The sequence below is a fragment of the Lycium ferocissimum genome, chromosome 8 (assembly GCF_029784015.1).
Source record: "Lycium ferocissimum isolate CSIRO_LF1 chromosome 8, AGI_CSIRO_Lferr_CH_V1, whole genome shotgun sequence".
Taxonomy (NCBI): domain Eukaryota; kingdom Viridiplantae; phylum Streptophyta; class Magnoliopsida; order Solanales; family Solanaceae; genus Lycium; species Lycium ferocissimum.
This window is the reverse complement of record NC_081349.1, coordinates 12,393,360-12,420,461: the sequence shown is the minus strand read 5'-3', so window position 1 is coordinate 12,420,461 and position 27,102 is coordinate 12,393,360. Positions and strand designations below refer to the sequence as shown.

Here is a 27,102-nt window from a genome sequence, read left to right as displayed (position 1 = left end):
GCGATGACCAAAACCCCACCCCTCTGCGATCGCGAAGGTCTACACCAAAAAAAAATGAAATCCCGCATAACTAAAATGAGTGTTTTTTATTTCAAATCCCACTGGAAGCCCCTCAGATCCTAACCCAAACTCCTCAAATAAGTCCCAAATGGTTATATTGACTTGTACAAAGTCCTGAATCATAAAATGAGGTGCTAAAACTTATAAGTAAGGATTGAATTGGTACAAAACATCTATAAAAGATGTTAAACATCTTAGTGGAGCACCAAAAGGTGTGCCCTAGTGACAAATGAAGGAGGTTTGTGAACCATAAGGTCTCATATTCAGTGGCCAACAGGGTTAAAATATTAGGCGATTTCTTCCATCTCCGAGCTTTGATTGACAGAGTTATCTCGTATTTATGTGTTTAAATTTTGTATTACACCCCTCACAAAATCAGCTACTCCCTCTGGTTCATATTAAGTGTCCACTCAACCCTTTTATTTTGATTCAAAATAAGCGTCAACTCACATAATTAAGAAAGAATTAATTATTTTCTTCCAAATTTACCCCTGTTTAGATAAGCGAGTTTTACGTAATCAAGAAATTGTATATAATTAGCTAGTGAATAATTAAGGTACTTTAGTCAAAAATCTATTTTTCTAAAGAGGTAGTATTTTTAAGGGGTGTGTTAAAGGCTAAAGTGGAAACTTATTTTAAGGAGGAATTATTTTAGGAGAAATTTCAGAAATGTACAATTAGCTGACTTATATTGCAAAAATATAGCCCAAAACTTACATTGCAAAAATATAGCCCAAAAACACTCTTATACAGTGTTATACATTTATATACAAAAGACATGTGCATTATGTATATAGGTGTATTAAAGTGTATAATGTGTAGGTATTAACACTAAAAGATATCAATATACAATATTAAACACGAAAATACGCACTTATTCACATTTATACACAATTATACAATATTGTATAAATGGGTATAAACATAGATCAGGATTGGTTTTGAATAAGAATTTCACTTTTATACAAGACAAATACATTATGTATATGGGTGTATAAAAATGTATAATAGTGTATGTGTATATGGTTGTATATACCTCTTATACTCTATTATACAATATTATACACTATTATACATAAATAGCTCCAACACCACCAACGACGGAGTAGCAGCAGCCACCAGCCATCGGCGGACTCCAACACCACCAACGACGTCCAGCGAGCAACAACAGACTTTCTCCCTCTCCGTTCATCTCTATCTCTCCCTCGACGAGATTACGCCGGAGCTCCGGTGTCGCTTACCATCACCAGCTCTGAGTGGATTTTCCGATTATCGAGAGAGTGAGAGAGGAGACGGGACACAAAGAGAGAGAGGGATGGGTCATTTTTTATAAGATTTAAAAAGATGGGTCAATTTTGATAGCATTGTTACTCTAATTAATATAGGGTGTGCTCGATATGGAGGAAAACATTTTCCGGAAAACGTTTTCCAATTTTCTCATGTTCGTTTGGTCAAAATTTTTGGAAAACACTTTCTTTACGAAAACAAGTTCCTAAAAAATAGGAAAAATGACTTCCCTAATAAAAGTAGGGAAAACAAGTCCACAATTGCATTCCACCAACCACTCAACCCACCCCCAACCACTCCCACCACCCTGCCCTACCCCTCTCAAAAAAAAAAAAAAAAATTGTTTTGAAAAAAAAGTTTTGATTTTTTTAATTTATTTTTATTGTTTGCACCACACACCCCCAACTACCAAACCCCAACCACTTCTGCAATCATGCACAACCCCACCCCCCAACCACTCCCGCAACCCATGCACCACTCCCCGCACCCCTCCCTCCCAATTTTTTTTAAATTTTTTTCTTTTGGGGTTCTTCACCACCACATCCCTCCCCCCACCCCCTACTCAACCCACCCCCAACCACTCCCCTCACCCTCAATGTTTTTTTTCTTTTTTCTTAAAAAAAGTTTTAAAAGTTTCTTTTTTTTTCAACCCACCCCCAACCACTCCCCCCACCCCCAATGTTTATTTTCTTTTTTCTTAAAAAAGTTTTAAATTTTTTTTTCAACCCACCCCCCCTCCCGACACCCCACCACCCCCTCCAAATTTTTTTTTTTTTTTAAGTCTTGAAAAGTTTTCGTTTTTGATTCTCTAAACCCAACCCCTTCACGCACCTCCTACCCCCTCTCGAATTTTCTACTTCCTATTTAATTTTACCTTTATTAAGAAATTATAAAAATTGAAAGTTTGTGTGGTTATTGGAGGGGGTGGTGGGCTCGTGGGGGGTGGGTGGTGTAAAATCCGAAAAGAGTAACTTTTAAAACTTTTTTAAAGAATTTTTTTTGGGGGGTGGCGGGGGATGTGGTGGTTTAGAAAATCCAGATTTTTTTTTTTAAAACTTCAATTTTTTTTTTGGGTGGGTGGTTGGTTGTGGGGGTTGGGGTGGTGGGTCCACGCGGGGCGGGGGGGGATGTGGTGGTTTAGAAAATTAAAAACTTCAAAAAAAAAATTGGGGGTGGGGGGGGGGGGGGGGGGGGGGTTGATGTGGTATGGGGTGTAGTTGTGGGGCTTGGGTGGGTATTTTCCTGAAAATATTTTCTACCAACCAAACGAACAGGAGAAAATAAGTAAGAAATTCACTTATTTTTCCTCTATCCAAACGAACATGAGAAAATAAATAAAAATTCACTTATTTTTCAAGAACACATTTTTCAAGAAAATATTTTCCTTCATACCAAACATACCCATAGAGTATAATTATTCCATTATATTATACAGAATTGGGTGCAAATAATAAAAGGAAAAGTACATTAAGTTATACAAAAAGGAAAAGGGTCAAATATACCCCTCTACTTTGTTTGATTAGTTAAATATACCCTCCGTTAGTGAAAGTTAACAAAAATACCCCTGCCTTCTTCAAACTTCACACTTATGCCCCTATTGGAAATCCCCAAATCCTCTCAAATTACCCAATTTAAAAAAAATTACCCACCTTTTTTGTTGATCCGCCCCGCCCGACCCGTTTATCATCATCATCATCAAGCTTTAGTTTCATCTTGAGAAGTTTAAATCATACATCTTAAGGTGTTGAATCTGTCTTTGAATTTGAATGTGTTTTCTATTTATTTTAGTTCATAGTTATAACTAACTTGAATTAGTTTTTTTTTCCTTCTTCTATTGATGATCTAACCTGCTACTTAAATTGTTATTCTCACTCCTTTTTTTTTTTTTTTTTTTTACTGTTTTATACTTTTTCGTTAGTAACAATTTTTCTCGACATCTTTATGAAATGCCTAATTCATTTCATTTTTACACCATTCAGATTCTCTCTCATCCCAGTATATAGTTGCCTTTATACCATGTGCTTTTACTGCAGCAATCCCTGGCAAACGTTGGGTTTATGATAGCGTTTACTTAATTAGACAGAGGCAAAGATGGGCGTGACGACGATGTTGATTGAATTCCGTTTAGTTGCTCCTGATGATCACAAAGCGTTATGTACAACTTCTTATCAGCCAGAGCTAAAAATTGCGATACGATGACAGTTTGCCTTTTGTGCCAAAATCTCCATACTAAATAGATTTGAAAATTCTGCTGCAAGTGATTGAAAAGCTGTTTTGAGTTATTAAATCCAACTCAGTGGCACAACTCACATCATGAAACATTTACTAGTGCTATAATAGAAGAATTCTGCCCAGATATTTAGAAACTATAGTGTATTTGCTCATGCTTGCAGAAATTTTAGTGAACAGAGTTGTTTTTTGTAAGATGAAAATATCTCATTTGTCCATATGTGAACTAGCCATTTGGTTGAACAGATAATTATTTTTATGAAATGAATAAATCACATATGTGTATATGGGAGCTATTAATTTGATAGTAGCATAATCCAGAATTAGACTGGCTCCTCTCATTCAGCATCTCTCCTTTTATGTCCATATACAGTACATCATAATGTATTATATTCCAAATTCGGAACAATGACAAGCATAGGTAGCCTCTTAAAAATTGGCCAATTCTTAGATGAAGAAACGCAATATTATCTGGCTAAGTTAAAATACTTAACAAGGAAAAAGCTTGAGACTTTTCCGAAAAGATAGCAGAGAAAGATCTTGTAAATTAGGCATATCATCAAGTGTCAAGGTACTACTATCCTTGTTTCCCAATACAATTTGAGGCTGCTTGACAAGAAGGCTGCCTTGGCATTGTTTAGTTAAATGTTGGTGCATCTTGGAATACAGTAACTGGAGGCATTGTGCACAATGAGCAGATTAATGAAGCTATGAGGTGCTTCCTTCAAACGCAAACAGAGAATGTGTCACCTCAAGTACTGGCTGCACCAATATTTGGAGTTGAATTTAAAGATTAAATTTGAGGTGAGTTTTGAGATTTTATCATTTGGGTGTGTTCTTGCTTTTTTCTCTATGGAAGAAGATGAAGCTAGAGCTTTATGATAATGATGGGCGGGTCGGGCGAGTGGGTCAATAAAAAAAGTGGGTAATTTTTTTTTAAATTGAGTAATTTGAGAGGATTTGGGATTTTCATCTAAATATGGGTATAAATATGAAGTTTAAAAATGATAGGGGTATTTTTATTAATTTTTACTATTGGAGGGTATATTTAAATAATAAAATAACGTAGAGGGTATATTTGACCCTTTTCCCCGTACAAAATGCAAAGGAGGCAATAAATTTGGCTTTTACTATGCACACCTCCAAGGCGGGAAAATAGAAGAAAAGGTTCAACCCAAAACCCGTTTGTTCACTAAATGGCCGGCGGTGGAGGGCGAGCGATAAGAGTACTAAATGTGGCGGAAAAGCCATCAGTAGCAAAAGCAGTATCAGGTATACTATCAAAGAATCAACCAGGTGGTATGAGAGTAAGAGATGGACGTTCAAGGTACAATAAAATCTTTGAGTTTAATTACACTATTTGGAATCAACCTTGTCACATGTTGTTTACTTCTGTTACGGGTCACCTTATGGAACTTGAGTTTGATGAACGTTACCGGAAATGGCATTCCTGTGACCCCGTTGAACTTTACACTGCACCTGTTCGGAAACATGTTCCTGAGGTAACCTCTTTTTCTTCCTACTTACATTTGGTCATGAAATTTTTGAAGTTGGAGTTGTGTTTGGTTGTTTGGATTCACTTAAAGTGAAAACGTGTTTTTAGGTGTTTTCCAAATTCCCAAACATTGATTTCAAAATTAAGTGAATTTTTTTTTTCCGGGAAAAGTGAAAAATTCTCATGACCAAACGGGTCCTAGTGTTTGGCGGAATTTGGATTACATCTAAAATCCTGTTTTCACTTTTTTTTTTTCCGCTTTTAGTACATTCAAACAACCAAATATTTTTGCAAAAACTATAACCAAACACAGCTCCATCTTCAAAAATTCTAAATAAAGTGAAAAATATTTAGTAGGCGTTTGGCCATATTAAGTGAAAATAAAGTGAAAATTTTCTGAAAGAAGTAAATAATTGTCATGGCCAAAAGGGTCCTTAATGTTTATCTCCTTCCGAACATTTGTTTGTTGCTAATTTGGTCATTTTTTGAATAAGATACGGGATTCCCATATGCTTGAGAATCCAATCCAATTGTTAATGTTGATTGCAGACACTGAGGCCTTTTCAGTCTATATGATATGATTCAATTTGCAGAATATGAGAAAATAGATTTTAGGCATAATACATTGATAGACACCTTTTTTGGCCTCAACTGGCAACTAAACACTCCAACTTTGAGAATGCACATCTAGACACCTCAAACCGTCTCCAGTGTGTCTCGTGAACACCCGATGCTGATGTGGCAAATAAATTTTGGAGGGGCCTAGATGATCATTTTGTAAGTTGGAGTTTAAGTGTCTATCTATGTATTCTGCCTAGATATTAACTTAATCAACTTCTGAAAGGTCAATTGCTTTAAACTGAAGCAATGGCCGTATTAGAATTGCTTTAATTTTGTTGCGATTGGTGTACTGTTTCATAACCGAAAGAAAACTCAAAATTTGATAATCTCCCCCTTTAGCTTTGGTACCATGTGAAGAACAAGAATAGAAAAGGTAGGATTTTTGTCTTTTATGTAAGAGACTTCAGCCACATACAATATGGAGAGTAGTAGTTTCCTACTTCATAACGAGACATGTCAACGGAAAGATGTGAAGTCCTATTGTAAGCAAATTTAATTAAAAGCAAATGTTCCTTACAAGAAGCATACTTCATTTTAACCATGTAAGATATGATACTTGGCCTAACTCAACCCCAAAAGCTAACTCATGAGGGGGGAGTATTGCCCAAGTTCATATAAGCAAACCACCAGTCCACTCCTCAACCAATGTGGGACTCTAACCCATTCTGACACTTCCTTTGACGCCCAGGCCCAACTGGAGGGGGGATCGAGAGCCCAAACGGGAATGGGCCCGGCTCTGATACCATGTAAAATATGGCACTTGGGCGTAACTCAACCCCAAAGCTAGCTTTAAGTTCGAAGTTATGTTCTTTGGAAGATGAGGGCTTCCTGAAAAGAGTTAAAGGTTGGTGGGATTCTTTTGAAGTGAGGGGGTATCCTGACTACGTTTTGTCCATCAAGTTAAAAATGTTAAAACACAAACCGAAAGAGTAGATTAAAATTTATTTTGGCACTTGGGAAAGAAAGAAGAATGAAATCCTTACTCATTATTGGTTTTAAATTTTAGTAGTTTAACTTGAATAGCTTTAATTAATCAAGATATATACTTCATATGCCATAATAGCCGCACTCGGATCCATATCCTCGAATCCTAAAATTTGTGAGATGAAGAATATGAGCTTTAGATCCGCACCCGTATTGGATAACCGCAACCGAGTCCTAGCAGACTTAGATTCCAACTCCTTTTCATGCAACAGGAGACCTCTCACAATTCAGGCATAACCTACCCAGTAGAGTCTTTAGATATGAGGAAGAAAATCCGAACATCTCGGCAACAACATAATGTTGTGGAGGATGATACATTGTTTCTGATTCCATATGCACATATAACAGTGATTAGCTAATCTTCTTCAATTCTTTTGTGAATCGTCTTATTCTAAAAGTAATTTAAAATGACGTCCACCTATGCAGTCTAAGCCAAAAAAAAAAAAAAGGATCGTGGAGGAGCCTTCACTTTTTGACAAGTATCCTTTAATTTTAGTCCCAACATTAATAATAGATAGATTTGAAATAGAACATAACCCTTCTTCCCTCATTGCTGATAAGTTGTCTCAGTTGGTTGAGCCGATTGTCTTGCCAAAATATAATGTTTTTGCCAACAGTCAAGCTCAAAATGTACTTTTGAAATTCCCCCACTCATTAACAATTCCTCTCCATCTTTATCAAAAAATAAAAGTAAGCAGAATTAACAATTCCTCTCCAATGGCTGATCCCATAGTGTTTACTTGTGCCATTTCTATACTTGGATTTGATACATCTTTCCACATAGCTTTATTCTGTGTGGCATTTCCACATACTCTTATTAAACTTTGTCAGATCTTTAATGCCTAGGCCACCTTGTGCCTTTGATTGAGCAACTGTAATCTAACCCAGCAAATGAAATTTTAATTTGTTCCCAAATGCCTTCTGAGAGAAACTTATGTCTCAGTTTACCATGTCTCTTGATTATTGAGGTAGGATTTCGTACCCACTAGCCTTATTATAAGCACTTAATAATCTTTCGGCAGATCTAAGATCATCTTATTAACATTTCACCAAAGTGAAACAAATAGATTACAATCTTGTATTCAGCGTTGGAACTTCCTAAAGTACATCCAACTATCTATACCATATATTCTTTACACCAAAAGTTCAAATAAAATGGAGAAAAACTCCTAATTTTCCACTTCCTGGTCAAGTATTTGTCTAGCCTATCTCTCCACTATGGGGCAACACCGCAATCTACTGAATGTGCTTTGCCCTCGTCCCAAACAGAAGTTCTAGACACAAATTATGTACCCCCAGTTCAAAATGCTTCAAGATAACCAAGTCTTTCTTTTTTGTGTTCCTGTCAAATATTGTTGTATTTGTGCTTTATCTTTTTCTATTTTGTAAGTGAAAACCAAATATAATTTTTCTCATTTGGTATATCGGAACATTGATGTGAGGGAAATTGAGATATCATTAAATATTTTCTGATACTTTTTAGGATAAGTTGGATATTAAAAGGACACTGGAGGCAGAAGCCAGAAGTTGTCAGTGGATTATATTGTGGCTCGATTGTGATAGAGAAGGAGAAAATATTGCATTTGAAGTGTTGGAAGTATGTAGACAAGCGAATCATAACCTTAATGTGTGGAGAGCTCATTTCTCTGCCTTAATTGACAGGTTCCGCCAGCTAGTTGACATCTTCTGTTCCATGCTAAGTTTTTATATGCCACTCACAAATTGTCATTTTACTTTCTGAAAATTACTTTTGAGATCACCAGGGAAATTCACCAATCAATGCGGACTCTTGTTCAGCCAAATCAGTTAAAATCTGATGCTGTAGATGTTCGGCAAGTGAGTTCCCTTGCTCATGTATTCAATTTTAAGACAGTGAAAAACTGATTTAGATCTGAGGCAGCCAAGTAAATCTTTGACCATAATGTTCCTGCGACGGTAAAACTGCAGTAACATATATAAATAATAAAATAAGTACTACCCGTTATATGGTCAAGTATGATAGAATGGTCTAATTTAGTTCCTTTCTGTATTTTCTATTTGAATCTGCAGGAGATAGATCTTCGTATAGGAGCTTCTTTCACAAGATTTCAAACAATGCTTCTGGGAAGTGCATATGTCCTTGATTTTGCAACAGATGATAGAAATCTTGTCTTAAGCTATGGTCCCTGCCAGGTAACAAATATATAACATTTTTAAAAGGTGAATTTTGTTTTATGGTCTGAGGTGTAACATTTTGCATCGTTCACCATATTTTTGAGTTGCAGTTCCCTACACTTGGCTTTGTTGTGGAGCGGTATTGGGAAATACAAGCACATGAACCTGAAGAGTTTTGGACAATCAACTGTACTCACAACTCGGATGAAGGCACTGCTACCTTTGACTGGATGTAATGTTGCACTTGGTTCCATCATAAAATTATTTCTGAAATAGAAGGTCAAAGTACATATAATGATTTTGACTTGGCAGGCGCGGTCATCTGTTTGATTACACATCTGCAGTAACAATTTATGAGATGTGCATCCAGGAACCCACTGCAACTGTGAGCTCCAAAAAGCCAATTCTCATAGCTAAGCCTAATTATAGAGCAGAAATTTGAGGTTGCAAATCTCACTTAATTATGTTGTTTTGGAAAGGTTAGCAAAGTTAAACAGCAGGAGAAACTCAAATACCCCCCTCATCCTTTAAGTACAATTGAGCTTGAAAAGCGTGCATCCAGATACTTCCGTATGAGTTCCGAGCAGACAATGAAGGTTAGCATGGCTCGAAAGTTCTTCATTGGAATGTTTCTTAGCATTGCTCAAAAGTTCTTCATTGGAATGTTTCTTTTGCTCATCTTTATTTATTTAGTTTCCTTGTTATGAAAATATTGCAAGTTTTCCCTTTCTTTTCTTTTATTTTCCTCTTTGGTTTCTTTGTAAAATTGAAGTCTGCAATTGATTTAGGTAAACTAAGGTATAAAGTTTACACAAGATCACGATCTTATATATAAGATTAATAAAAGATCTTTCTTGATCAATCCTTTTGCACTTCATTCTTCAAGGATAGTTTTGTTGATACATATCTCTTGAGAATCTTTTGTTATTTGATTCTCCAACTCCAGATGAGTTTGAGGCCTCCGACGCCCTTTTTAAATATTTTTTGTTGCACCCCCTATCTCTAAAGGGCAAGGGTGATAGCTTTGTTGTGGTACTAATTGCGAACTCATTCCATTTTAGGAAGGTTGAAAGAATCAAGCAGTTTTCCACTCAATCTTCTTTTCCTTGTTTCGTTTCTCACATGGTATCATACTATTTATGAAATATCAATCATTGTGCATTTACTAGTGACCTCCGGAAGAAGAGAAATCACAGTTGTTGACATTTCTGGCTACATTCAAAGGCTGCCCTACATTTCAAAGGCGTTGCATGTAAACCAACGCCACATACAGGCCCGGAATCCTCTGCTGAGAAGAACCCAGAAAGCAGCAACCTCATCGGAGTTGATAAGTGTCTCCACTCTCCGAGAAAGAACTCTGATCTTTCCAGCAAAGATCTGTCCACGCACCGACGCGTGTGGCATCTTTCAGTAACTTTGCCGAGATCCTTTCTTCCGTGGGACCTGCTTACTCATCGCAAGTTCACCCATCCAGTTTTTGATGTGTTTCAAGCTCTAATCTAGATTTCCGGCGAGTTCCTTTTCAGCCACTTTTTCTGCAGATCCCCAACATTAGGGGGTTTCCTGGTGCTACTATATCTCTTCTTGAACTTCTAAGGATTTGAGTTTGTTTTCCTGCAAGTCAAACTTTACCATGACATTTTCCAGCAAGTTTAGTCATCTACCAACTATTTTTTTGGATCAGGTAAATCATTTTATTAACAATAGGGGACCTGTATACAAGCTGTATACCAAAAAGAAGAGAACCTACACCAACATATGGTTTTCAACGAAGACACTGAATCATCTAAGTAATAGGTGTGTCAAAGGTAAACCAAACAGAAACTAAAGACAAAAGACTATTTTGCAACTTTACAAAGTCTTGTTCAACCCCTTCAAAAGCCCTCCTATTCTCGCTTTCCATATGATCCACATAATTGTTAAAGGAGCAACATTCCAAGCCCTTGGATTTCTATTCCTCCTCCTACAGGCCCAGCTTCCTAATACCTCCTTCACTGTTTCTGACATCAGCCATTGCAATCCAAACCAATTAAGAACCACCGTCCACGATCTTGTAGCCATTGGACAATGCAACAAGAGATGATCAACATCTTCGCCGGAACCTTTGCACATGAAGCACCAACCACATAGGTGATCCTCCTCTTCCTCAAATTTTATTCTGTCAAAATCGCTCCACGCTACAACCACAAGAAGAAACAACCTTCTTAGGCGCCCTGGGAACCCAAATAGATCGATATGGAAACGTAAACTCCTCTCTCCCTAATAATCTCATAATAAGATTTGACAGTGAACAAGTCTTACCTACTCTCTGCCATCTATGTGTCGGGTGTAACATGTGATGTGTACTTCTGCCTGTAACCAAATTATGAAATTCTCCCATCTCTTAATGCTGTAGGTTCCTCCTAAATCTGAATCCCATTGAACTCCACCCTCATTAACCAAATGAATTTGTTGGATTGTCGAATCTCTTTGACACAACACTCTGTATATGTTGGAGAAAATTTCCCTAGCTCGCTTTAACCCTGCTTCCATCCCCAACCCTAAGGTTACTTTTACTGAAATACAGAAAAGTACAGGCTAAGAGATCTGGGATAGCTGTTACAATCAACTCAGCATATCCAAATTCTCCAAATGCTAAAATACGTTTCCTACTATGCTTCCCTTACACCAACCTGTCTCTGCATCAAGTTGTAACAACTTTTAACAGAGAACTTTTTATCTTTGCTTTCAACCCAGACCTGCAGATCCTCTTATTATCATCCGGAATCACAGGTTCCAGCAAGTTTAACAATAGACCAACATCTTCCACCTCCCAATCATTGAAATTCGTCGTAAATTTAAGTTGCCATCCTAAATTTAAGTTGCCATCCTGTATTAGGGAAACATTCTTCGAGTAACATTCTGCCATTGTACATAACTTGTTATTTGCAAGGCTATACTAAATAGGAAGCTTCTCCTTTAGCTTTTGCTCTCCTAACCATACATCAGTCCAAAATCTGATTTTGCAGCAATTACCAAGCTCCAGCCTCATATTTTGTTGATTCAATGGCCATAAACTACTTATAAACTTCCAAACACTAATCCCTGTAGATGCCACAACTATACCTGGATCCAATAATCCTTTCTGCCATATTTAATAGCTATTAGCTCCTTCCAAGGCTCATTCCCTTCTTCGTTGTACCTCCACAACCATTTGCACATTGAACTTTTATTATGGAGCTTCAAGTTTCTCGCCCCTAAACCTCTAACCTCCTCTTTCCTCATCACATTTTTCCATCTAACTAGTTGCATTTTCTTCTTTTCTGCATTACCTTCCCACAAGAATTGGGTTCTTAATGTGTTAATTTTCTTCTCAATTGTTGACGGCATCAGGAATAAAGATATTAAGTATGTTAAACAATCTTCCTCCGAGAGATAAGAACTGTTTATTCCCAATGGACAGCTTCTTTGAACATTTGTCAATTACACCTTGCTATATTCTTTTATCATTCTTAATTGCACCTAAAGGTAAGACCCAATTAGCTGGTTGAGAGTTTTTTTCCTACCCAGCAGCTCCGAAGGTAAGGTAATTCCTCCACTACATCATCTGCATTGATGCTGAATTTGCTACTCTTTGCCAAAGTATTTTTAAACCTTTTACTGTTGCAGCAGAAGCCAACAAGACTCCTCTAAGGTACAAGAGTTGCTCCTTTTTATCTTCACATAGCAGCAAAGTCTCATCTACATATAATATGTGAGAAACAATCATCTCAGCACCTTCTCAGCCTTGTATTTTCCGATTGTTGATCCATCCCAAGGATTCAGCTCTTCTGATCATCGAACTCAAAATTTCCATTACCAAAACAAATAGATAAGGAGAGAGTGTTAATTTGCACGACCAATTATCTATTCTATTGTGTACTAGATTTTCGCCTATATGATAGAACACGTTGCTCTACCTGTTCCAAGCTACCGTTTGTGGAATAGTAAAGAACAGTAAAGCAAGAGCACAACAGTTTTTACATTGAAACCACAGGCTCACAAAGGTGAAAAAACCACGACTTACACCTCTGTAGGATTTTCCCCAAATTCCACTACAACTGTGAGTCTTTGCAAATTCAAGTTACAAGCTCAGCAAAAGGACTTTTCATACTTTGGTTTGCAAGTTGGGCATGTGCGATATTTTTTCCTTGAGGGCTAGTGTTGATTGACGTAGTTCTGATTGATGAGATGCGAGGCCGTGTTAACACGAAGCTAGAGGTGTGGAGACAGACCCTGGAGTCTAAAAGTTTCAAGTTGAGTAGGACTAAGATAGAATACTTGGAGTGCAAGTTTAGTTGCGCGACCCATGAAGCGGACAAGGATGCGAGGCTTGATACCCAAGTCATCTCCAAAAGAGGAAGTTTCAAGTATCTGGGGTCAGTTATCCACGGCAATGGGGAGATTGATGAGGATGTCACATATCGTATTGGAGCGAGATGGATGAAAGAAAGCTCGTTTCTGGCGTTTTGAGTGATAAGAAGGTACTGTCAAGACTTAAAGGCAAGTTCTTCAGAGTGGTAGACCGACTATGTTGTATGGGGCGGAGTGTTGGCCTGTTAAGAAAGCTCATGTGTAGAAGATGAAGGTAGCATAAATGAGGATGCTGAGATGAATGTGTGGGCATACTAGGAGAGATAAGATTAGAAATGAAGTGATTCGGGACAATGTAGGAGTTTCCCCCCATAGAGGACAAGATGCGGGAAGGGAGGTTGAGATGGTTTGGATACGTGCAGAGGAGATCCGTTGATGCTCTTGTGAGGAGGTGCGAGAGGTTGGTCGTGGTTGGGTTGAAAAGAGGGAGAGGGAGAGGTAGGCTTAAAAAGTCTTGGGGAGAGGTGATTAGACAGGATATGGTGCAACTTTAACTTACCGAGGACATGACTCTTGATAAGAGGGTGTGGAGATCGAGTATCAAGGTGGAGCATTAATAGGTTGCACACAGATTTCTTTTCCGTACTAGGAGTAGTATATATTTGGTACGTCGGTTATTATTAGATCCCTAGTACTATCTGATTGGTTATTTCACTCTATTATCCTATTATTTTGCTGCTAATACTGCGTATTATTAATGTTTATTACTACTGATGCTTTTTCATCTCTCCTTGATGCGGGGGTCTATCGAAAATAGCCTCCCTATCTGTCATAAGATAGGGGTAAGGTCTGCGTACACTCTACCCTCCCCAGACCCCACCTGGTGGGATTTTACTGGGTATGTTCTTTGGGTAGTGTTGATTGATTATCTTGATTCTAGGAGATTTTATCTCCTAACTTAATTGTAAAGAATAAAATATTTTATTCCATTATATTTACTGTAATTGATTATCTTTCTTTGATTAGTCATTGTACTCGTTGTATAAGTACCCCTTCTCATGGGATATAGAAATATATAAAAGTATAATGAAACCTTTTCTTCTTTCTCAATATCTACACTGTCTTCTCTTCCTTGTTTTATTTGTCACAAGTTCTTTGTTTGAGGCATTGGAAATGAAGGTTCAGATCCCAAGCTCATAGACTTTGTTGCTGTTACTCTCATTGATCATCCTGTCGTTTTCTGTTGCTATTAGCTTTTGGGTACTTGTTTTTTTTGATCTTTATGTTCAGATTAATTTTGGCATTTGGTAGATTCTTTCTTTTAAGGTTTCCTCCATAATTTGGATATATTCCTATATTTATCACCCTAATATCTAGTGCATCAGAACTATGCAATCACATTTACTTGGAGTGTCAAAGGGGCGAGTGGAGGGGGAATTAATATAGGTTGAGTCAATAAATGATTTAGAAACCAGCATTCCCAAATTTTACTTAGATCAAGATGGGTGATGTCGATTTGACTAAACTATGGGTCATAGCCGAACCTTTTGAAATCAAACCATTTTTTCCATTGATTTATTTTTTTAGTACTAAAGTATTGAATTACCAAACCGATTTTTAGGAAGAGTGGAAGTGTAAAGAGAAATATCAATAACAGATTATATAAAATTTCCTTCTCTATTTGTCGTCAATTTGGACACAACAACCCAAGAACTCATCCGAAAACACTCTTTCTAAAAATTGGTTTCCAAGACCTCTTGAAGCACTCCAAACTTTTAAATGTGGAGAATGAAGCCTCAGACTCTTGAGTGCAAATCGTGCTTACATGAGTGAGTCACATGAACCGGGATAGGATTGTTGTTGCTATCTCATTCCAGAATCTATTTTCTTTGTCAGAGAGTTGATTGTTCTGGTGGTCAGGAGTATGACATTATTTGCTTCATTGATGACGGCACTTTACTATTGCTGTGAATATATTTTATTGCACAACATGATTATCCAGGGTCGTATTGATTAATTTCCTCTATTCCTTTTCGAGTTTTTGATAGGTGGCAGAAGATTTATATCAAAATGGTTTTATCAGTTATCCTCGCACAGAAACTGATCGCTTCTCGGAGAAGACGGACTTGCGGGTGAGTTAACTATTTATTTTTCTATAAGCTAAGAATAAGTCATGTTCTTCAAGCCGTGCCACTGGTCAAATCATTATGATAAGCATGTGAGCGGAAAAGAGCTTATGAAAAAGCATCACTTCCATTGCCCCAGCCCCCATTTCACTTTTTACACATGCAATGATGCCCTTTCATCTCCATTTAACCGATTTCCTGCATGAAGTCCAAAATATACGGTATGCTGTTGCTGTACGAGTTAAACTATCTCCTTACTCTATGTACAATCAATGTGTGTCAACCTAAATGGGATAGAGGAAATTTTACCAGAGATATGCAGGTGGAAGCTTGGTAAAAGGAAATGTACATCTACTGATGTTATTGAAGCTTAGGTTTCTTCTTCTTCTCTTGGTCCCATTATTCGCTTTAAAAAATAGAACTGGCTGATCCAAACTGCTCTTTGGTTTGATCCCATTAGTCGAGGTGCGCACAAGCTGGCCCGGATACCACAATTATTTAAAAAAGCCAAAAGTTTTTACCAAATTGGATTAACCTGAACCTGCTGAACAAGCTAAGTGCCCGAACCAGTACTTGCACTTGCAATAAGTATGAAAAAAAAAGAGTTGAAATTCTATTATTCAAATTGAATTGTATGAAAAAATGAAGTTAACATAACTTTTTTTGACAAACTTAACACCCCTGCTATTTTAAGAAGAATGGCACGTTTCTGAGCACGAGGGCCAACGTATCTGTTAACCTATTGGCTCATTTTTGCCCTTGTTATGAACGACCCTCCAAGGTAGTCTAGTCGGATGAGATGGATCTAATGTTGGGGATTTACGACGGAGGCAATTTTGAGATACCCCTTTACCCCCTTCTCTGTCTACCTCCCCCTACCCCTCCTCTTCCTCCCATCTACCAGACTACCACTACTACCACTACCATGAAAATTTTCTTCCCTTTCCATCACCACCTTTTCTTCCTCAATAGATTCCACACGTATGCCACTCAATACACACACTAACACACTCTACAAATCCTCTTACCTGTGAAAGGCCCTCGCAGTTAACACACTCCCTGTCAGCCACTCTCCAAAGGGATGATCACTGCACCACCTTCATCGCCATTGTCACCCCAAAATTCCTACTACACCTTTTCATTTTTCTAGTCTTTTTGTACCGGTTTCCACCACAAACCACCAATCTTTATCAGCCCTCTGTTTTTCAATCACTAAAATATACACCAAAACCTCCCTCAACCTTTCATCATCATCTCCTCTAAAACTACCATAACTGGCCTGACCTCCATTTCTTTCGATCACACCTAAACATCAACAGTTGCTCGTCGTTAATTCTAAATGCTTTCTTCTATCAAAACCCACCACGAATGTGATTTTGATGGTTGTTTTTTCGTTTTCAGCGAGGGTGTAGATTTGGATGTGAGTCAGATTTTTGTGTTAACTGATATGGGCCTTGTGGCTATGGAGATTTTTCTGGTTGAGGGGCTTAATTAGTTCTAGATTTGAATATTTAGGGCAGTTTTGTGGTGGGCTTTTTTGGGGCTGTAGTGGCAGCTGTTCATTATGGAGGTACTGGGTAGAGAGTGGCTTTGGTGGGTTGAGATTTTTTTTTTTTGGTGGGGTGAAAGAGTTGGGGGTGTTACTGTATCTTTGAGAGGGTGGTAAGAAAATGTTTTTAGGTGGTGGTAGTGGTTATCAATAACCCGAAACAATTACAAAGGTCCAAATGTACCCTTATGTGGCTTGTACAGTGTCAATTAAGTCCAAGTTTTCCACGGTATAAAACCGTTAGTGGGAGGGGTAATATTTGAGACGACTTTAAGGTGCAAGGCAATCTGAGTTAATAGTGTTGATTTGTGAATATCTGATTATGATCGGATCTGATTTTATCAGATCAATTGATTATGATCAGATCTGATTTTGTAAGATCTTAATTGATCTGATAAAATCAGATCTGATATGCTATTGGATGTTTTAGGAAATTAGATCAAATAAAATCATCCCTTGATTATCAAATCTACTAGAATCAAGGGATCAGATAGCTAGTTTGTTTGTTTGTTTCTACTATAAATTTGTACCCCTACAGATGAATAAAGTATGCAACTTTGGTACCAAAACTTTCAAATAGGTTAACAAAGGGTACTTTTTATTTTTTAATTTTTTTTAATTTTTTTTTATGATGAAGTAAGGTGTTTCATAGATAGGCATCAAGTAGATGCAGAATTACAAGAGAAACAAAAGGGCTCACAGAGAGCACAAGCAATAGTTGTTAGCTTCTTTACAATACGTGAAACTAGCACTAGAGAGCTAACAAAGTCCAAAAAATGTTCAGTGCTAATTACAGGGGTTAGATTAACCCAACTGAATAGAAGAAATAGACAACTAGCTTTAAGAGAGTGGTTTGGAGTTGAAATCCCATCAAAACATCTACGGTTCCTTTCAGTCCATAAACTGCAAAAAATAACTCCAGGGATCATCACCCAGACTTTCTTGACGGACTTATCAACTCTCCATGAATTCCAGCCTGCATAAGCCTCTTTCACATTTTGGGGCATGACCCATTGTAAGCCAAAAATACAGCAGAAAATATTCCATAGGTCCTTTGCCACTGCACAGTGCAGGAGCAGGTGATTGACTGTTTCTGGGCAATTTTGACACATATAGCACTTATCTTCCAGTTCGAGGCCTTTTTTGTTCAGATTATCTATTGTTAAACATGCTTCCTGGATGGCAATCCAACAAAAGCAGATGATCTTGTAGGCATTTTGGTCTTCCAAATAAGTTTCCAGGGCCAAAGCTCAGTTATCTGATTCTGGCAGCATATATGATGATAACAATCTTCACAGTGAAAGAGTTATTTGCTCCCCATAACAATGTATCAGCACATGAGTCATTCATGTTATATATCTCCACATTAGCGAGTAGTTCAAGCAGACTCCCTATCTCCCAATCCTGCACATTTCTCCTGAGCACTACACTCCAGCTATTGCCACATCTATTCTGTGCAATTGTGGAGTTTTTGTCTCTAGCAATCTGAAACAGGCTTGGGTAGACTTCCATGAGTGGAATGTTACTCAGCCATCTGTCCCTCCAGAATTTAATATGCGACCCCTCCCCTGCTTTGAACCAGACCTTCATAAAAAATTCGCTCCACAGCTTACTAATGTATTTCCAGGGACCAACCCCATGGGGTAAATTGGAAGTATTTGTGCTCCATTTGTTCCTTCTTCCATACTTAGCAGCAACAACTTCTTTCCAGAGGCTAGAGTCATTTGTACTAAACCCCCATAACCATTTCAAGAGCATGCTTTTGTTGTGAGAGGCTAAATCTCTAATGCCCAATCCTCCCTTGTTCTTTGGCTGTATAACTTTTTCCATTTGATGAGATGGAATAGGTGAGAGTTGCTATTTCCTTTCCATAGAAAATCCCTCCTAATCTTGTCCAGCCGACCAAGGATCTTGCTAGGAATAGGGAAAAATGACATGTAGTATGTTGGTATGCTATCGAGCACACTGTTGATAAGGACTAGTCTTCCACCCATTGATAGATATTGCATCTGCCAGGAGGCCAGTCTTTTTGGAAACTTCTCTATGATCCCATTCCATATTTCAGCATTCCTGAATTTGCTACCCAGAGGTCCAATAGTACACCCCATGATACTTGCCAACTCTTCAATGTTTGGGACAGTGTTGACTGGATACGTTATGCTTTTCAGCACATTAACATGCAAACCCGATAGGGCTTCAAAGAGGAGGAGAGTAAGGTTCAGGTATGGCATTTGTGTTGAGTCAGCCTCACAGAAAATGATTGTATCGTCAGCGTATAGCAGATGTGAAACTGTGATTGAGGCCCCGGGACTGGAACCCACACTGAAACCCTGAATCCACTGCATTTGTCTGGCCTTGTCCAACATTTTGCCCAGACCCTCCATTTCTATAATACACAAAAAGGGAGAGAGAGGGTCCCCTTGTCTGATTGCTTTCTGAGGAGAGAAAAACCCACTGGTCCTCTATTCACTATGACTGAGTATTTCACAGTTGAAATACTAAATCTGATCCATCTAATCCACCTATCTCCAAATCCCATCTTTCTAAGAATAGAAATAAGGTAAGACCAGTTGAGCTGGTCGAAAGCCTTCTCAATGTCAAGTTTGCACACCACACCAGGTTCACCACTTTTAACCTGCAATCTAGCACTTCATTTGCTATCAATGCTGCATCTGTGATTTGTCTGTGCTTTATGAATTCATTCTGATGAGTTGAAACAAGCTTGCCAATAATCCTCTTAAGCCTTTCTGCCAGCGGCTTAGACACAATCTTGTATGTACTACCAATGAGGCTAATTGGCCTGTAGTCTTTTAATTCCACTGCTTCTTTCCTTTTAGGTATCAATGCAATGAAATATGCTTTACATGATTTAACCATATGACAATTCTGATGGAAATGGGTGAGAGCTCCCATCACTTCTGGCTTGATAAAATCCCATGTTTTTTTGAAAGAAAGCCGTAGTGAAACCATCAGGGCCTGGTGCTTTGTCTGGAGCACAAGACTGAATGATAGAGTGAACTTCCTCCTCATCAAAAGTTTTTTCAAGCATATCTCTATCATCACCTGATAAGCTGGGCACATCTCCAAAATTGGTAGTAGGCCTCCAAGTCGTGTACAGGCTCTGGTAATATCGTAGTTTCTCCTCCTTAATTTGCACTTTGTCTTTCAATTATTTCACCATCCACCTTGAGTTTATCTATGTTGTTATATCTTCTGTGAGAGTTGGCCATTGCTTGAAAATATTTTGTGTTCTGGTCTCCATCTTTAAGCCACAAACATCTGGACTTTTGCCTCCAAGAAATTGCTTCAGCTTTGGCCAAGTTCGGAACTTCCAACCTTAGATTAATAAGCCTTTGCTTTTCGATTTGAGTGGGGATTCTGTTCTCAACAGCTTGTTGTAAAGCTGATATTTCTGCTAGAGCTCTGCCTCTTCTTTCTTCAATCCTTATTCCAGATGGTAATATCTTTTTTCAGATTCCTCAATTTTTGAGCAAGGATGAAATCTGGGGAACCACCTACAGTATAGCTGTGCCGCCACCCTCATAACATGTCAATGAAATCCTCTTGCTGCAACCACATGTTCTCAAATTTGAAATAGGCTTGTTGTTGCCCAATCTCCATTTTCCAGCAGTAGGGGTTTATGATCAAAAATAACCCTTGGAAGAGCTAACTGTTTGATGGATTGGAAACTGTCATTCCATTCTGCCGAGAAGAGGAGGGTGTCTCCCCCCCTTGACCAGGTATACTGAGCCCCTTGAAGGGGTGGACAACCAGTTGTAGGTCTGAGATTGTGTCTGAAAAACTCACCATGGCCCTCGATCTCCTAGTGTAATTAAATTTTTCGTTTTCAAACCTGCACACATTGAAATCACCACCTATCACCCATTGATCACCCCATAGCCCCTTTATTGCTCCTAGTTCCTCCCAAAATCCTCCCTTTCTGCATTAGAGTGGGGTCCATAAACCCCCGTAAAACGCCATCTTTAATTTTCATGAAGAGTTTCAAGGAAACAAGTGATAGAGCAGCTGCCTGGATAGGAGTCGGAACATTTCCAATATCTCTTATCCCAAATAATGATAATACCACCCCTAGTACCACTTGCCTTCAGTTCAACCCAATCAACCCACCTATTCCCCCATAATTGGTGTACCATACCATTTGGCCAATCTTCTATTTTAGCTTCTTGAAGGCATATAATGTCCGGCCTCTATTTACGGGCCAAGGAACTGATGGTGTCCCTTTTATTATTGTCATTGGCCCCCCTTATGTTCCAGCTAACAATTTTGATCTTCATGATGGAGGCTTCCGGCCATGCCTGCCCCCATCCTTCTTATTGCTCCCATCATAGTTAATACCACGAACCAGGTTAAGTACTTCAGTTTCCCCTTTCCTTTTACCCTTAGACTTGGCAGAACCCAAGGATTTCTCTTTTAAAAGTTGAGTTTGTCTTTTCTGCTCCATTCTCAGAATTAAGTCCAGCAATTCTTGTTCGAAACCAGCAATATTTACCCCAAATGCCTTGCAAGCTTTTCCCATAATTAACTTTGTCCACTTTGATGTCTCAATAACAGATGGTTGTTGTACTGCCAATGGAGCAGGAAGATCATCTTCATACCAAGGGAGAGATAAAGAGTCACTAACAGAAGGAGTAGAAAATTCAGAGTCTGTACATGCAACAGTTTGGGAGATAGCATCAGGCCATTTCAGATGCGGAGAGAGACCTTTTGAGAACTTTTCTGAAATTTTCACCTTCATCGTCTGCTTCCTCTCCTGCCTCAGATTGAAAACTCTCACTATAATTGCAAGAGTTGTTATAATAATTGGTGATGGCTTGCTGCTGGAAAGGCTGTGCATTACCCATTGATAAAACTGAAGGCCTACGCTTAGCTTTCCATTCCTGAAGGGCCTTTTTCTTATTGGGCTTTTTAGTCTTAGGTCTTGAAACCCTTCTTGGGCCTTTTGAGTAAAAAGACTTAATAGAGCCCTGGCCCAAATCAAATTGGCCCATAGTTTGTTTATTTGGTCTCATAGCAGGGGCTTGGTTATTAAGAGACTGAGATGGGTTGGGACCCACTAAATTTGAATTAAAGTGGCCATCCACCGTCTGACCACCCACGTGCGTAGATGAGACTTTTCCTGATCCCCGTTGGTTCGCCGCTGCTTTGCTCGTCGTACCTCCCTTCTTTTCCCCACCGACATCAAATCTTTCTTCTGTTGACTGGGGCATGGCGGCAATTTCTTTAATAATGGAAACTTCGAATTTCCGGTTGTCTACTGCTAGATCAATGGTAGTAGGAAGCCTGAAAGTTGAACTACTGACACAGATCCTCGCCCAAAGAAAGTGACGCCGGTGCTTTGTGTCTTCACCAACACCAACAAAACCCCCACATAGATCACCGATGAATATGAATTTTTCCATGGTCCAAGCGTGAAGTGGGATCCCAAAAACTTTGATCCAGACCTGACCGGAGCTTTGAGTAGCTGACTCCGTACCCGTCTTTGGAGACCACCAATCTATGGTTAGCCTCTGTCCATTCCAAAACCATTCGCCGGCCTTAACCCTAGCCACCTCTTGTCTCGATGGCAGTTCAAACAGGAACTGATTGTGAGACAAAGGGCTCACTTTCATACCGGCACATATCCTCCATCAGTTCAAAAACCATTTCTGAATTACCTCCAAGTTCAGGCTGTGATTAAAGGGATCATTGAAGGTGCCTACCAAGCTGTATTTTTCCCTAGCTAAAACTATTTAACAAAGTCCACGAAAATGTAGTCTAAGAACACTCCGTAAATAATAATAGTGCCTTTCCTTTTAGATATAGGAAGTTTTTGTAGAGGATAAATAAGTCCCATGCTCCCTTTTGAATTTAGGATAATAAAAGAACATATAGGGGTTTCCTTAAAAATTTGATTATTCTCGGTTTCCTTAAAAAATTGATTATTCTCCAATACAGTGATAAAGAAGCATTTGATCCTTTGGAAACCTAACTTGTAAAATAGACATAGTTTACCCATCCATTATTTCAACTTCAACTTGAAATATTATCTGCAAATGAATGTCTGTTTTACAATTTAGTCCGCTGTTTCAACTTCAACTTGAAATAGAGAATTTGAAGTTGAAAAATTGGTTTGAGGGGTATTACTAGTGAAATAATGGTTCACTCACAATACTTCAATTTTTTTTGCAAGTGAAATATATATCCAGATAGAAGTTCAATTTTCAAATTCTCTTTTTCAACTTCAACCAAAATTGCCCAAACACTTACTAAATGGTTAAATTAGGACACGTAGTAGGGTTTAAGTGGAGGAAGGCTCATCAAGGGCTGCTGATTCAAGTTAAAGCATCTAAACTTTTGTGATAGCTCTTATTGAAGTGTGTGACCATCTCACTTAAAAGCTTAAGCTATTAGATAGAGCACAATTTTAATCATTTAATTTTTTTTTTTAATATCTCAGCAACTCTAAAATCTTGTGAAGATTTCCATATCGGTCCTTTAAGCGATGAGTGATCTCCTTAATATGGCTTGGACAATACTCACCTCTTGAGCTAGCTTTTGGGGTTGAGTTAGGCCCATGATCCCTTTCTTTAACATGATATCAGAGTAGGACCATCGCAATTCTCAGTTCCAATGTTGGGGCACCATATTAAATTGTCTACGCACTAGATGTCCAACCCTGGTCGTGAGGGTGGGTGTGAAGAGTCCCACATCAGCCCTTTAAGGGCTTGTACAATCCTCACTTCTTGAGCTAGATTTCGGGGTTGAGTTAGTCAGTTAGACCGCATATCCCTTTCTTTACAAATCCAGAAACAAATTTAGCCTCAAGGCTTTGGCTTAATGGTATGAGCGCAACTTGTGATGTGTGGGTGGGCGCATGACACGGGTTTGAACCCTGCTGCGGACAAAAGCTTGGTATTTAAGTTGGGAAAAGTAGAGAGGTGGGGCACATTATCCATCGAGTTTCGAACCGTGCACCAATGGCCCTCGGTGATTTCTCAGTTGTCAACAAAGGAAAAAAAAAAAAAGAAGCCATAAGAAAATTTACTACGACTTTGGATTAGAAAACAATTTTCTTTTGTTTGATTCTGCATTAAATTTTGTATAGGGAAGTGTTCAGAGTTTGTTATGACTTATGAGAGTAATGTTTCTGGATTGTGCTGAGAATTGATTTTTTTTTTTGTCAGAGACAAAACTGTTTACAACAAAACATTTTTTCTTTTGAAAATAAAAACAATTTTTTGTTCCAACATACTATTGGGTTTCAAGACATCAGACCCAAAATAAGAACTGGTCTTGTTGGAGGGGCAAGTACTAAGGTACTTGTGCACTTAAATCTTAAGCTTAATAACTCATACAAACAACTTGTAACATATAAGGAAAAGTATACTCAAAATAATTAAAAGCTTAGTCATGCTGTAATGGGTTTATTGCCTCGATACATGCCATATCAGAGCGAAGAAAATCCACAAGAAAGGTAGGAAATTGCTGTTATTATTTTTAACATTAAATCACTGGTAACAATTCAGCAGAGAAACTTAAGCAACACTAAAACGTGGAATTCAGTTGTGCCAGTTAACCATAATGCTGATGCTGCTTAAATGTGATATTCACGTGACCAGAATGCTGATGCTACTCAGGTTCTCTGAACTGTTTTGACGGAGTCTGTTGATTCGTAGAGTACACTGTTTAGGTATCATTAATTAAAGTACTCAGTTGATTACTTTGTGTAAACAGACAATGGTGCAAGAGCAAGAAGGTCATCCTGTATGGGGCTCATATGCGCAGCGCCTACTAGACCCTCAATCAGGACTTTGGAGAAACCCTAGTGGAGGTGGGCATGATGACAAAGCCCATCCTCCTATTCATCCAACTAAATTTTCTGCTGGGGAATCCAGATGGAGCCAGGATCATCATGTTAGTGCTGGATCTGACACTATTCTTAGTTGGTGGCAACTTGTGTAGGAGTTGCACTGTGACTTCCCCTTGTGACCTATGTTGGACTCCTTTTCTAATACTGACATTTGTTCTGTGCAGAGAGTGTACGAGTTGGTTGTTCGCCATTTTTTGGCCTGTGTTTCTCAACCTGCTGTTGGGGCTGAAACTATAGTTGAGATTGACATTGCTGGTGAATCCTTTTCTGTATGCGGGAGAGTGATACTTGCAGTAAGTTTCCAATTGCAGTACTAGTTTCTACATATTCATTCTGGCTGACTGATGGCACATGCTTTGGCAGCGTGCAGCCCTTTTTTTTTTTCTTTTCGTTTAATGATTTTGGCACTGTGCTGCCATGAGCAGAATAAAGTGAACATATAGCATGATACTAGTTCTAAATTGCTTTCGTAGTTCTAACTTTGTTTAAAGTAATTAAAGTCTCAAACTTGGATTTAAAAGGTATATTCTTCTAGTGGTTTACACTTCTTCACAGGAAGATAGACTGTTTCGAGATAAAAGTCAATTGTGGAGTATATGGAGGCCCAAGATCCATTCCATAACAATGATTTAAAGCAATGATTCTTTCCTCATACATTTAAAGCCATGATTCTTTGAGTAATAGACATTGGGCCTTTCGAGTAATCGTTATGAAATGGATCTTGGGTCCTCAAAGAATCATTGCTTTAAATGCACGAGGAGAGGATTGTAACTAATGTAATCCAACAAACGTGTACAAATTTGTTACCTATACAGTGCTATATACAAATATTATTTTTACATACAATATTCTTTAACACAAAGAAATGTGTGTAAAATGGATTTCCGTGCAAGTTTAGGGGATAAAGTATGGATTAAGCCAAACGTTTTTATCCCATCATATGTGGCCCACCAGAAGTTTCTTTGAAGCCTGACAACTTAGTAGTTACACTTGCCAGTGTAATAAGAAAGGATACTGATAGTCTTCCCCCCTTGGATAGACACCTTCTTTTGCCACCTCCTCAGTCTCTTCTCCACTATTTCAATTATCAGGTTCCAAACTGTGAGATTCATATTTAATGCTCCTAGCAGTACCCTAGATTGGCTGTTTTGGTCATATAGCTTAAGGTCCTATTTCATAGTTGATCGAAATGACATTTAGTGTGATGTTTAACCTTTGAGATCAGCTGTGCCCAAATATTTTCGTGTACACTTTTGATTTACCGATAATGGAGGAAGAAGAAAAGTCTAACTGCTATATTGTTACATTGTTTTTATGTCATCTTTGAATGTTCTTTCTTTTCATTCTCTTTTTTAGCCCTTTCTCTTTTCATAATATCTCCTGGTTTCTTAAACTGGACCAATTTGTACTTTGAGGATAGATTTGCTACATCTATTTAGAAACCAATACCTGGAGGCTGGAGGATGTTAATTATTTCCTCTTCTTTCTGAAATTTGTTTCGCACTATAACTCAATCATGTAATTTCTTCACTTTAAAAAATAAACATGTTGAGGGCTAGTGCAACTGCAATCTGAAATTGGCTATTTGTAACGAATTATCATTTTTGTTCTTGTATTCACAGAAAAACTACCTTGATGTGTACCGATTTGAATCATGGGGAGGTTCAGTGATCCCAACATACAATTTTGGTCAACAGGTTGGTTCGTACTCTTTGTTTCTATCCAAAACCAAATAATTATTCTATTTATGCAGTTGCAATTATGCAGTAGTGAGGCTAAGCATGCACTTTGATGAATTTCTCTGCAGTATTTTGATTATCATCTGCCTTCTGACAAGCTTTATTATTTCATGCCATTTTTACGTAAATTCTAGAAAACTTATATTTTATAACTGCAAATTAAAGAATGAACCTATTTCCTGTGGGGCTGGCAGCTGAATTGACATGTAATTTTGATGTGCCTTTTTGTATTCAGACTTGATTCACGACTCTTAAGATGTATGAGTTCTTTTGCACTATGCTTTCCTTTATTACTTCTGGCTTTGGTAGGTGTCTAGATTTGACAAAATTGCCTAAAACAATTCCTTCCTTCCTAGTCCCCCCTTCTTGATCCCCATATCACCCCTTTTTTCTCAAAGGGTATCAGTAGCAATGAAAGTGGGGATGTTATGAAGGCCGGTTTAGGAAGCCACCAAACTGGGAAAACTAATTCAGAATAAGAGAGCTTGTTTTCTGCAGCTACTGTCATAGTCTTTTGTTCTGGTTACATCTTTTCGATGTACTTTTCAAGGTTTTCAATGTGCCCCCTCTAAAAAAGTTAGGGAAATTTGAACATCAATTCTTTCATTTGAATATATCTGCAGTTATCTCCTAGCTGCCTTAAGATGAAATTGCTC

The 27,102-nt window shown here is 38.3% G+C and overlaps 1 protein-coding gene across 1 annotated transcript in view; it reads left to right on the top strand.

The window, feature by feature from the left end:
- Window positions 1-4,702: 4,702 nt before the first annotated feature.
- The window catches only part of LOC132066035 (DNA topoisomerase 3-alpha), a 58,515-nt gene continuing 36,115 nt past the window's right edge, over window positions 4,703-27,102 (top strand). The window contains exons 1-11 of the mRNA XM_059459438.1: window positions 4,703-5,078; window positions 8,160-8,338; window positions 8,440-8,512; window positions 8,726-8,848; window positions 8,941-9,062; window positions 9,143-9,215; window positions 9,310-9,426; window positions 15,211-15,294; window positions 24,572-24,751; window positions 24,872-25,000; window positions 26,330-26,404. Of these exons, the coding sequence (XP_059315421.1) occupies window positions 4,773-5,078; window positions 8,160-8,338; window positions 8,440-8,512; window positions 8,726-8,848; window positions 8,941-9,062; window positions 9,143-9,215; window positions 9,310-9,426; window positions 15,211-15,294; window positions 24,572-24,751; window positions 24,872-25,000; window positions 26,330-26,404 (1,461 nt within the window). The 5' untranslated portion in view covers window positions 4,703-4,772. The remainder of the gene's footprint in view (window positions 5,079-8,159; window positions 8,339-8,439; window positions 8,513-8,725; window positions 8,849-8,940; window positions 9,063-9,142; window positions 9,216-9,309; window positions 9,427-15,210; window positions 15,295-24,571; window positions 24,752-24,871; window positions 25,001-26,329; window positions 26,405-27,102) is intronic.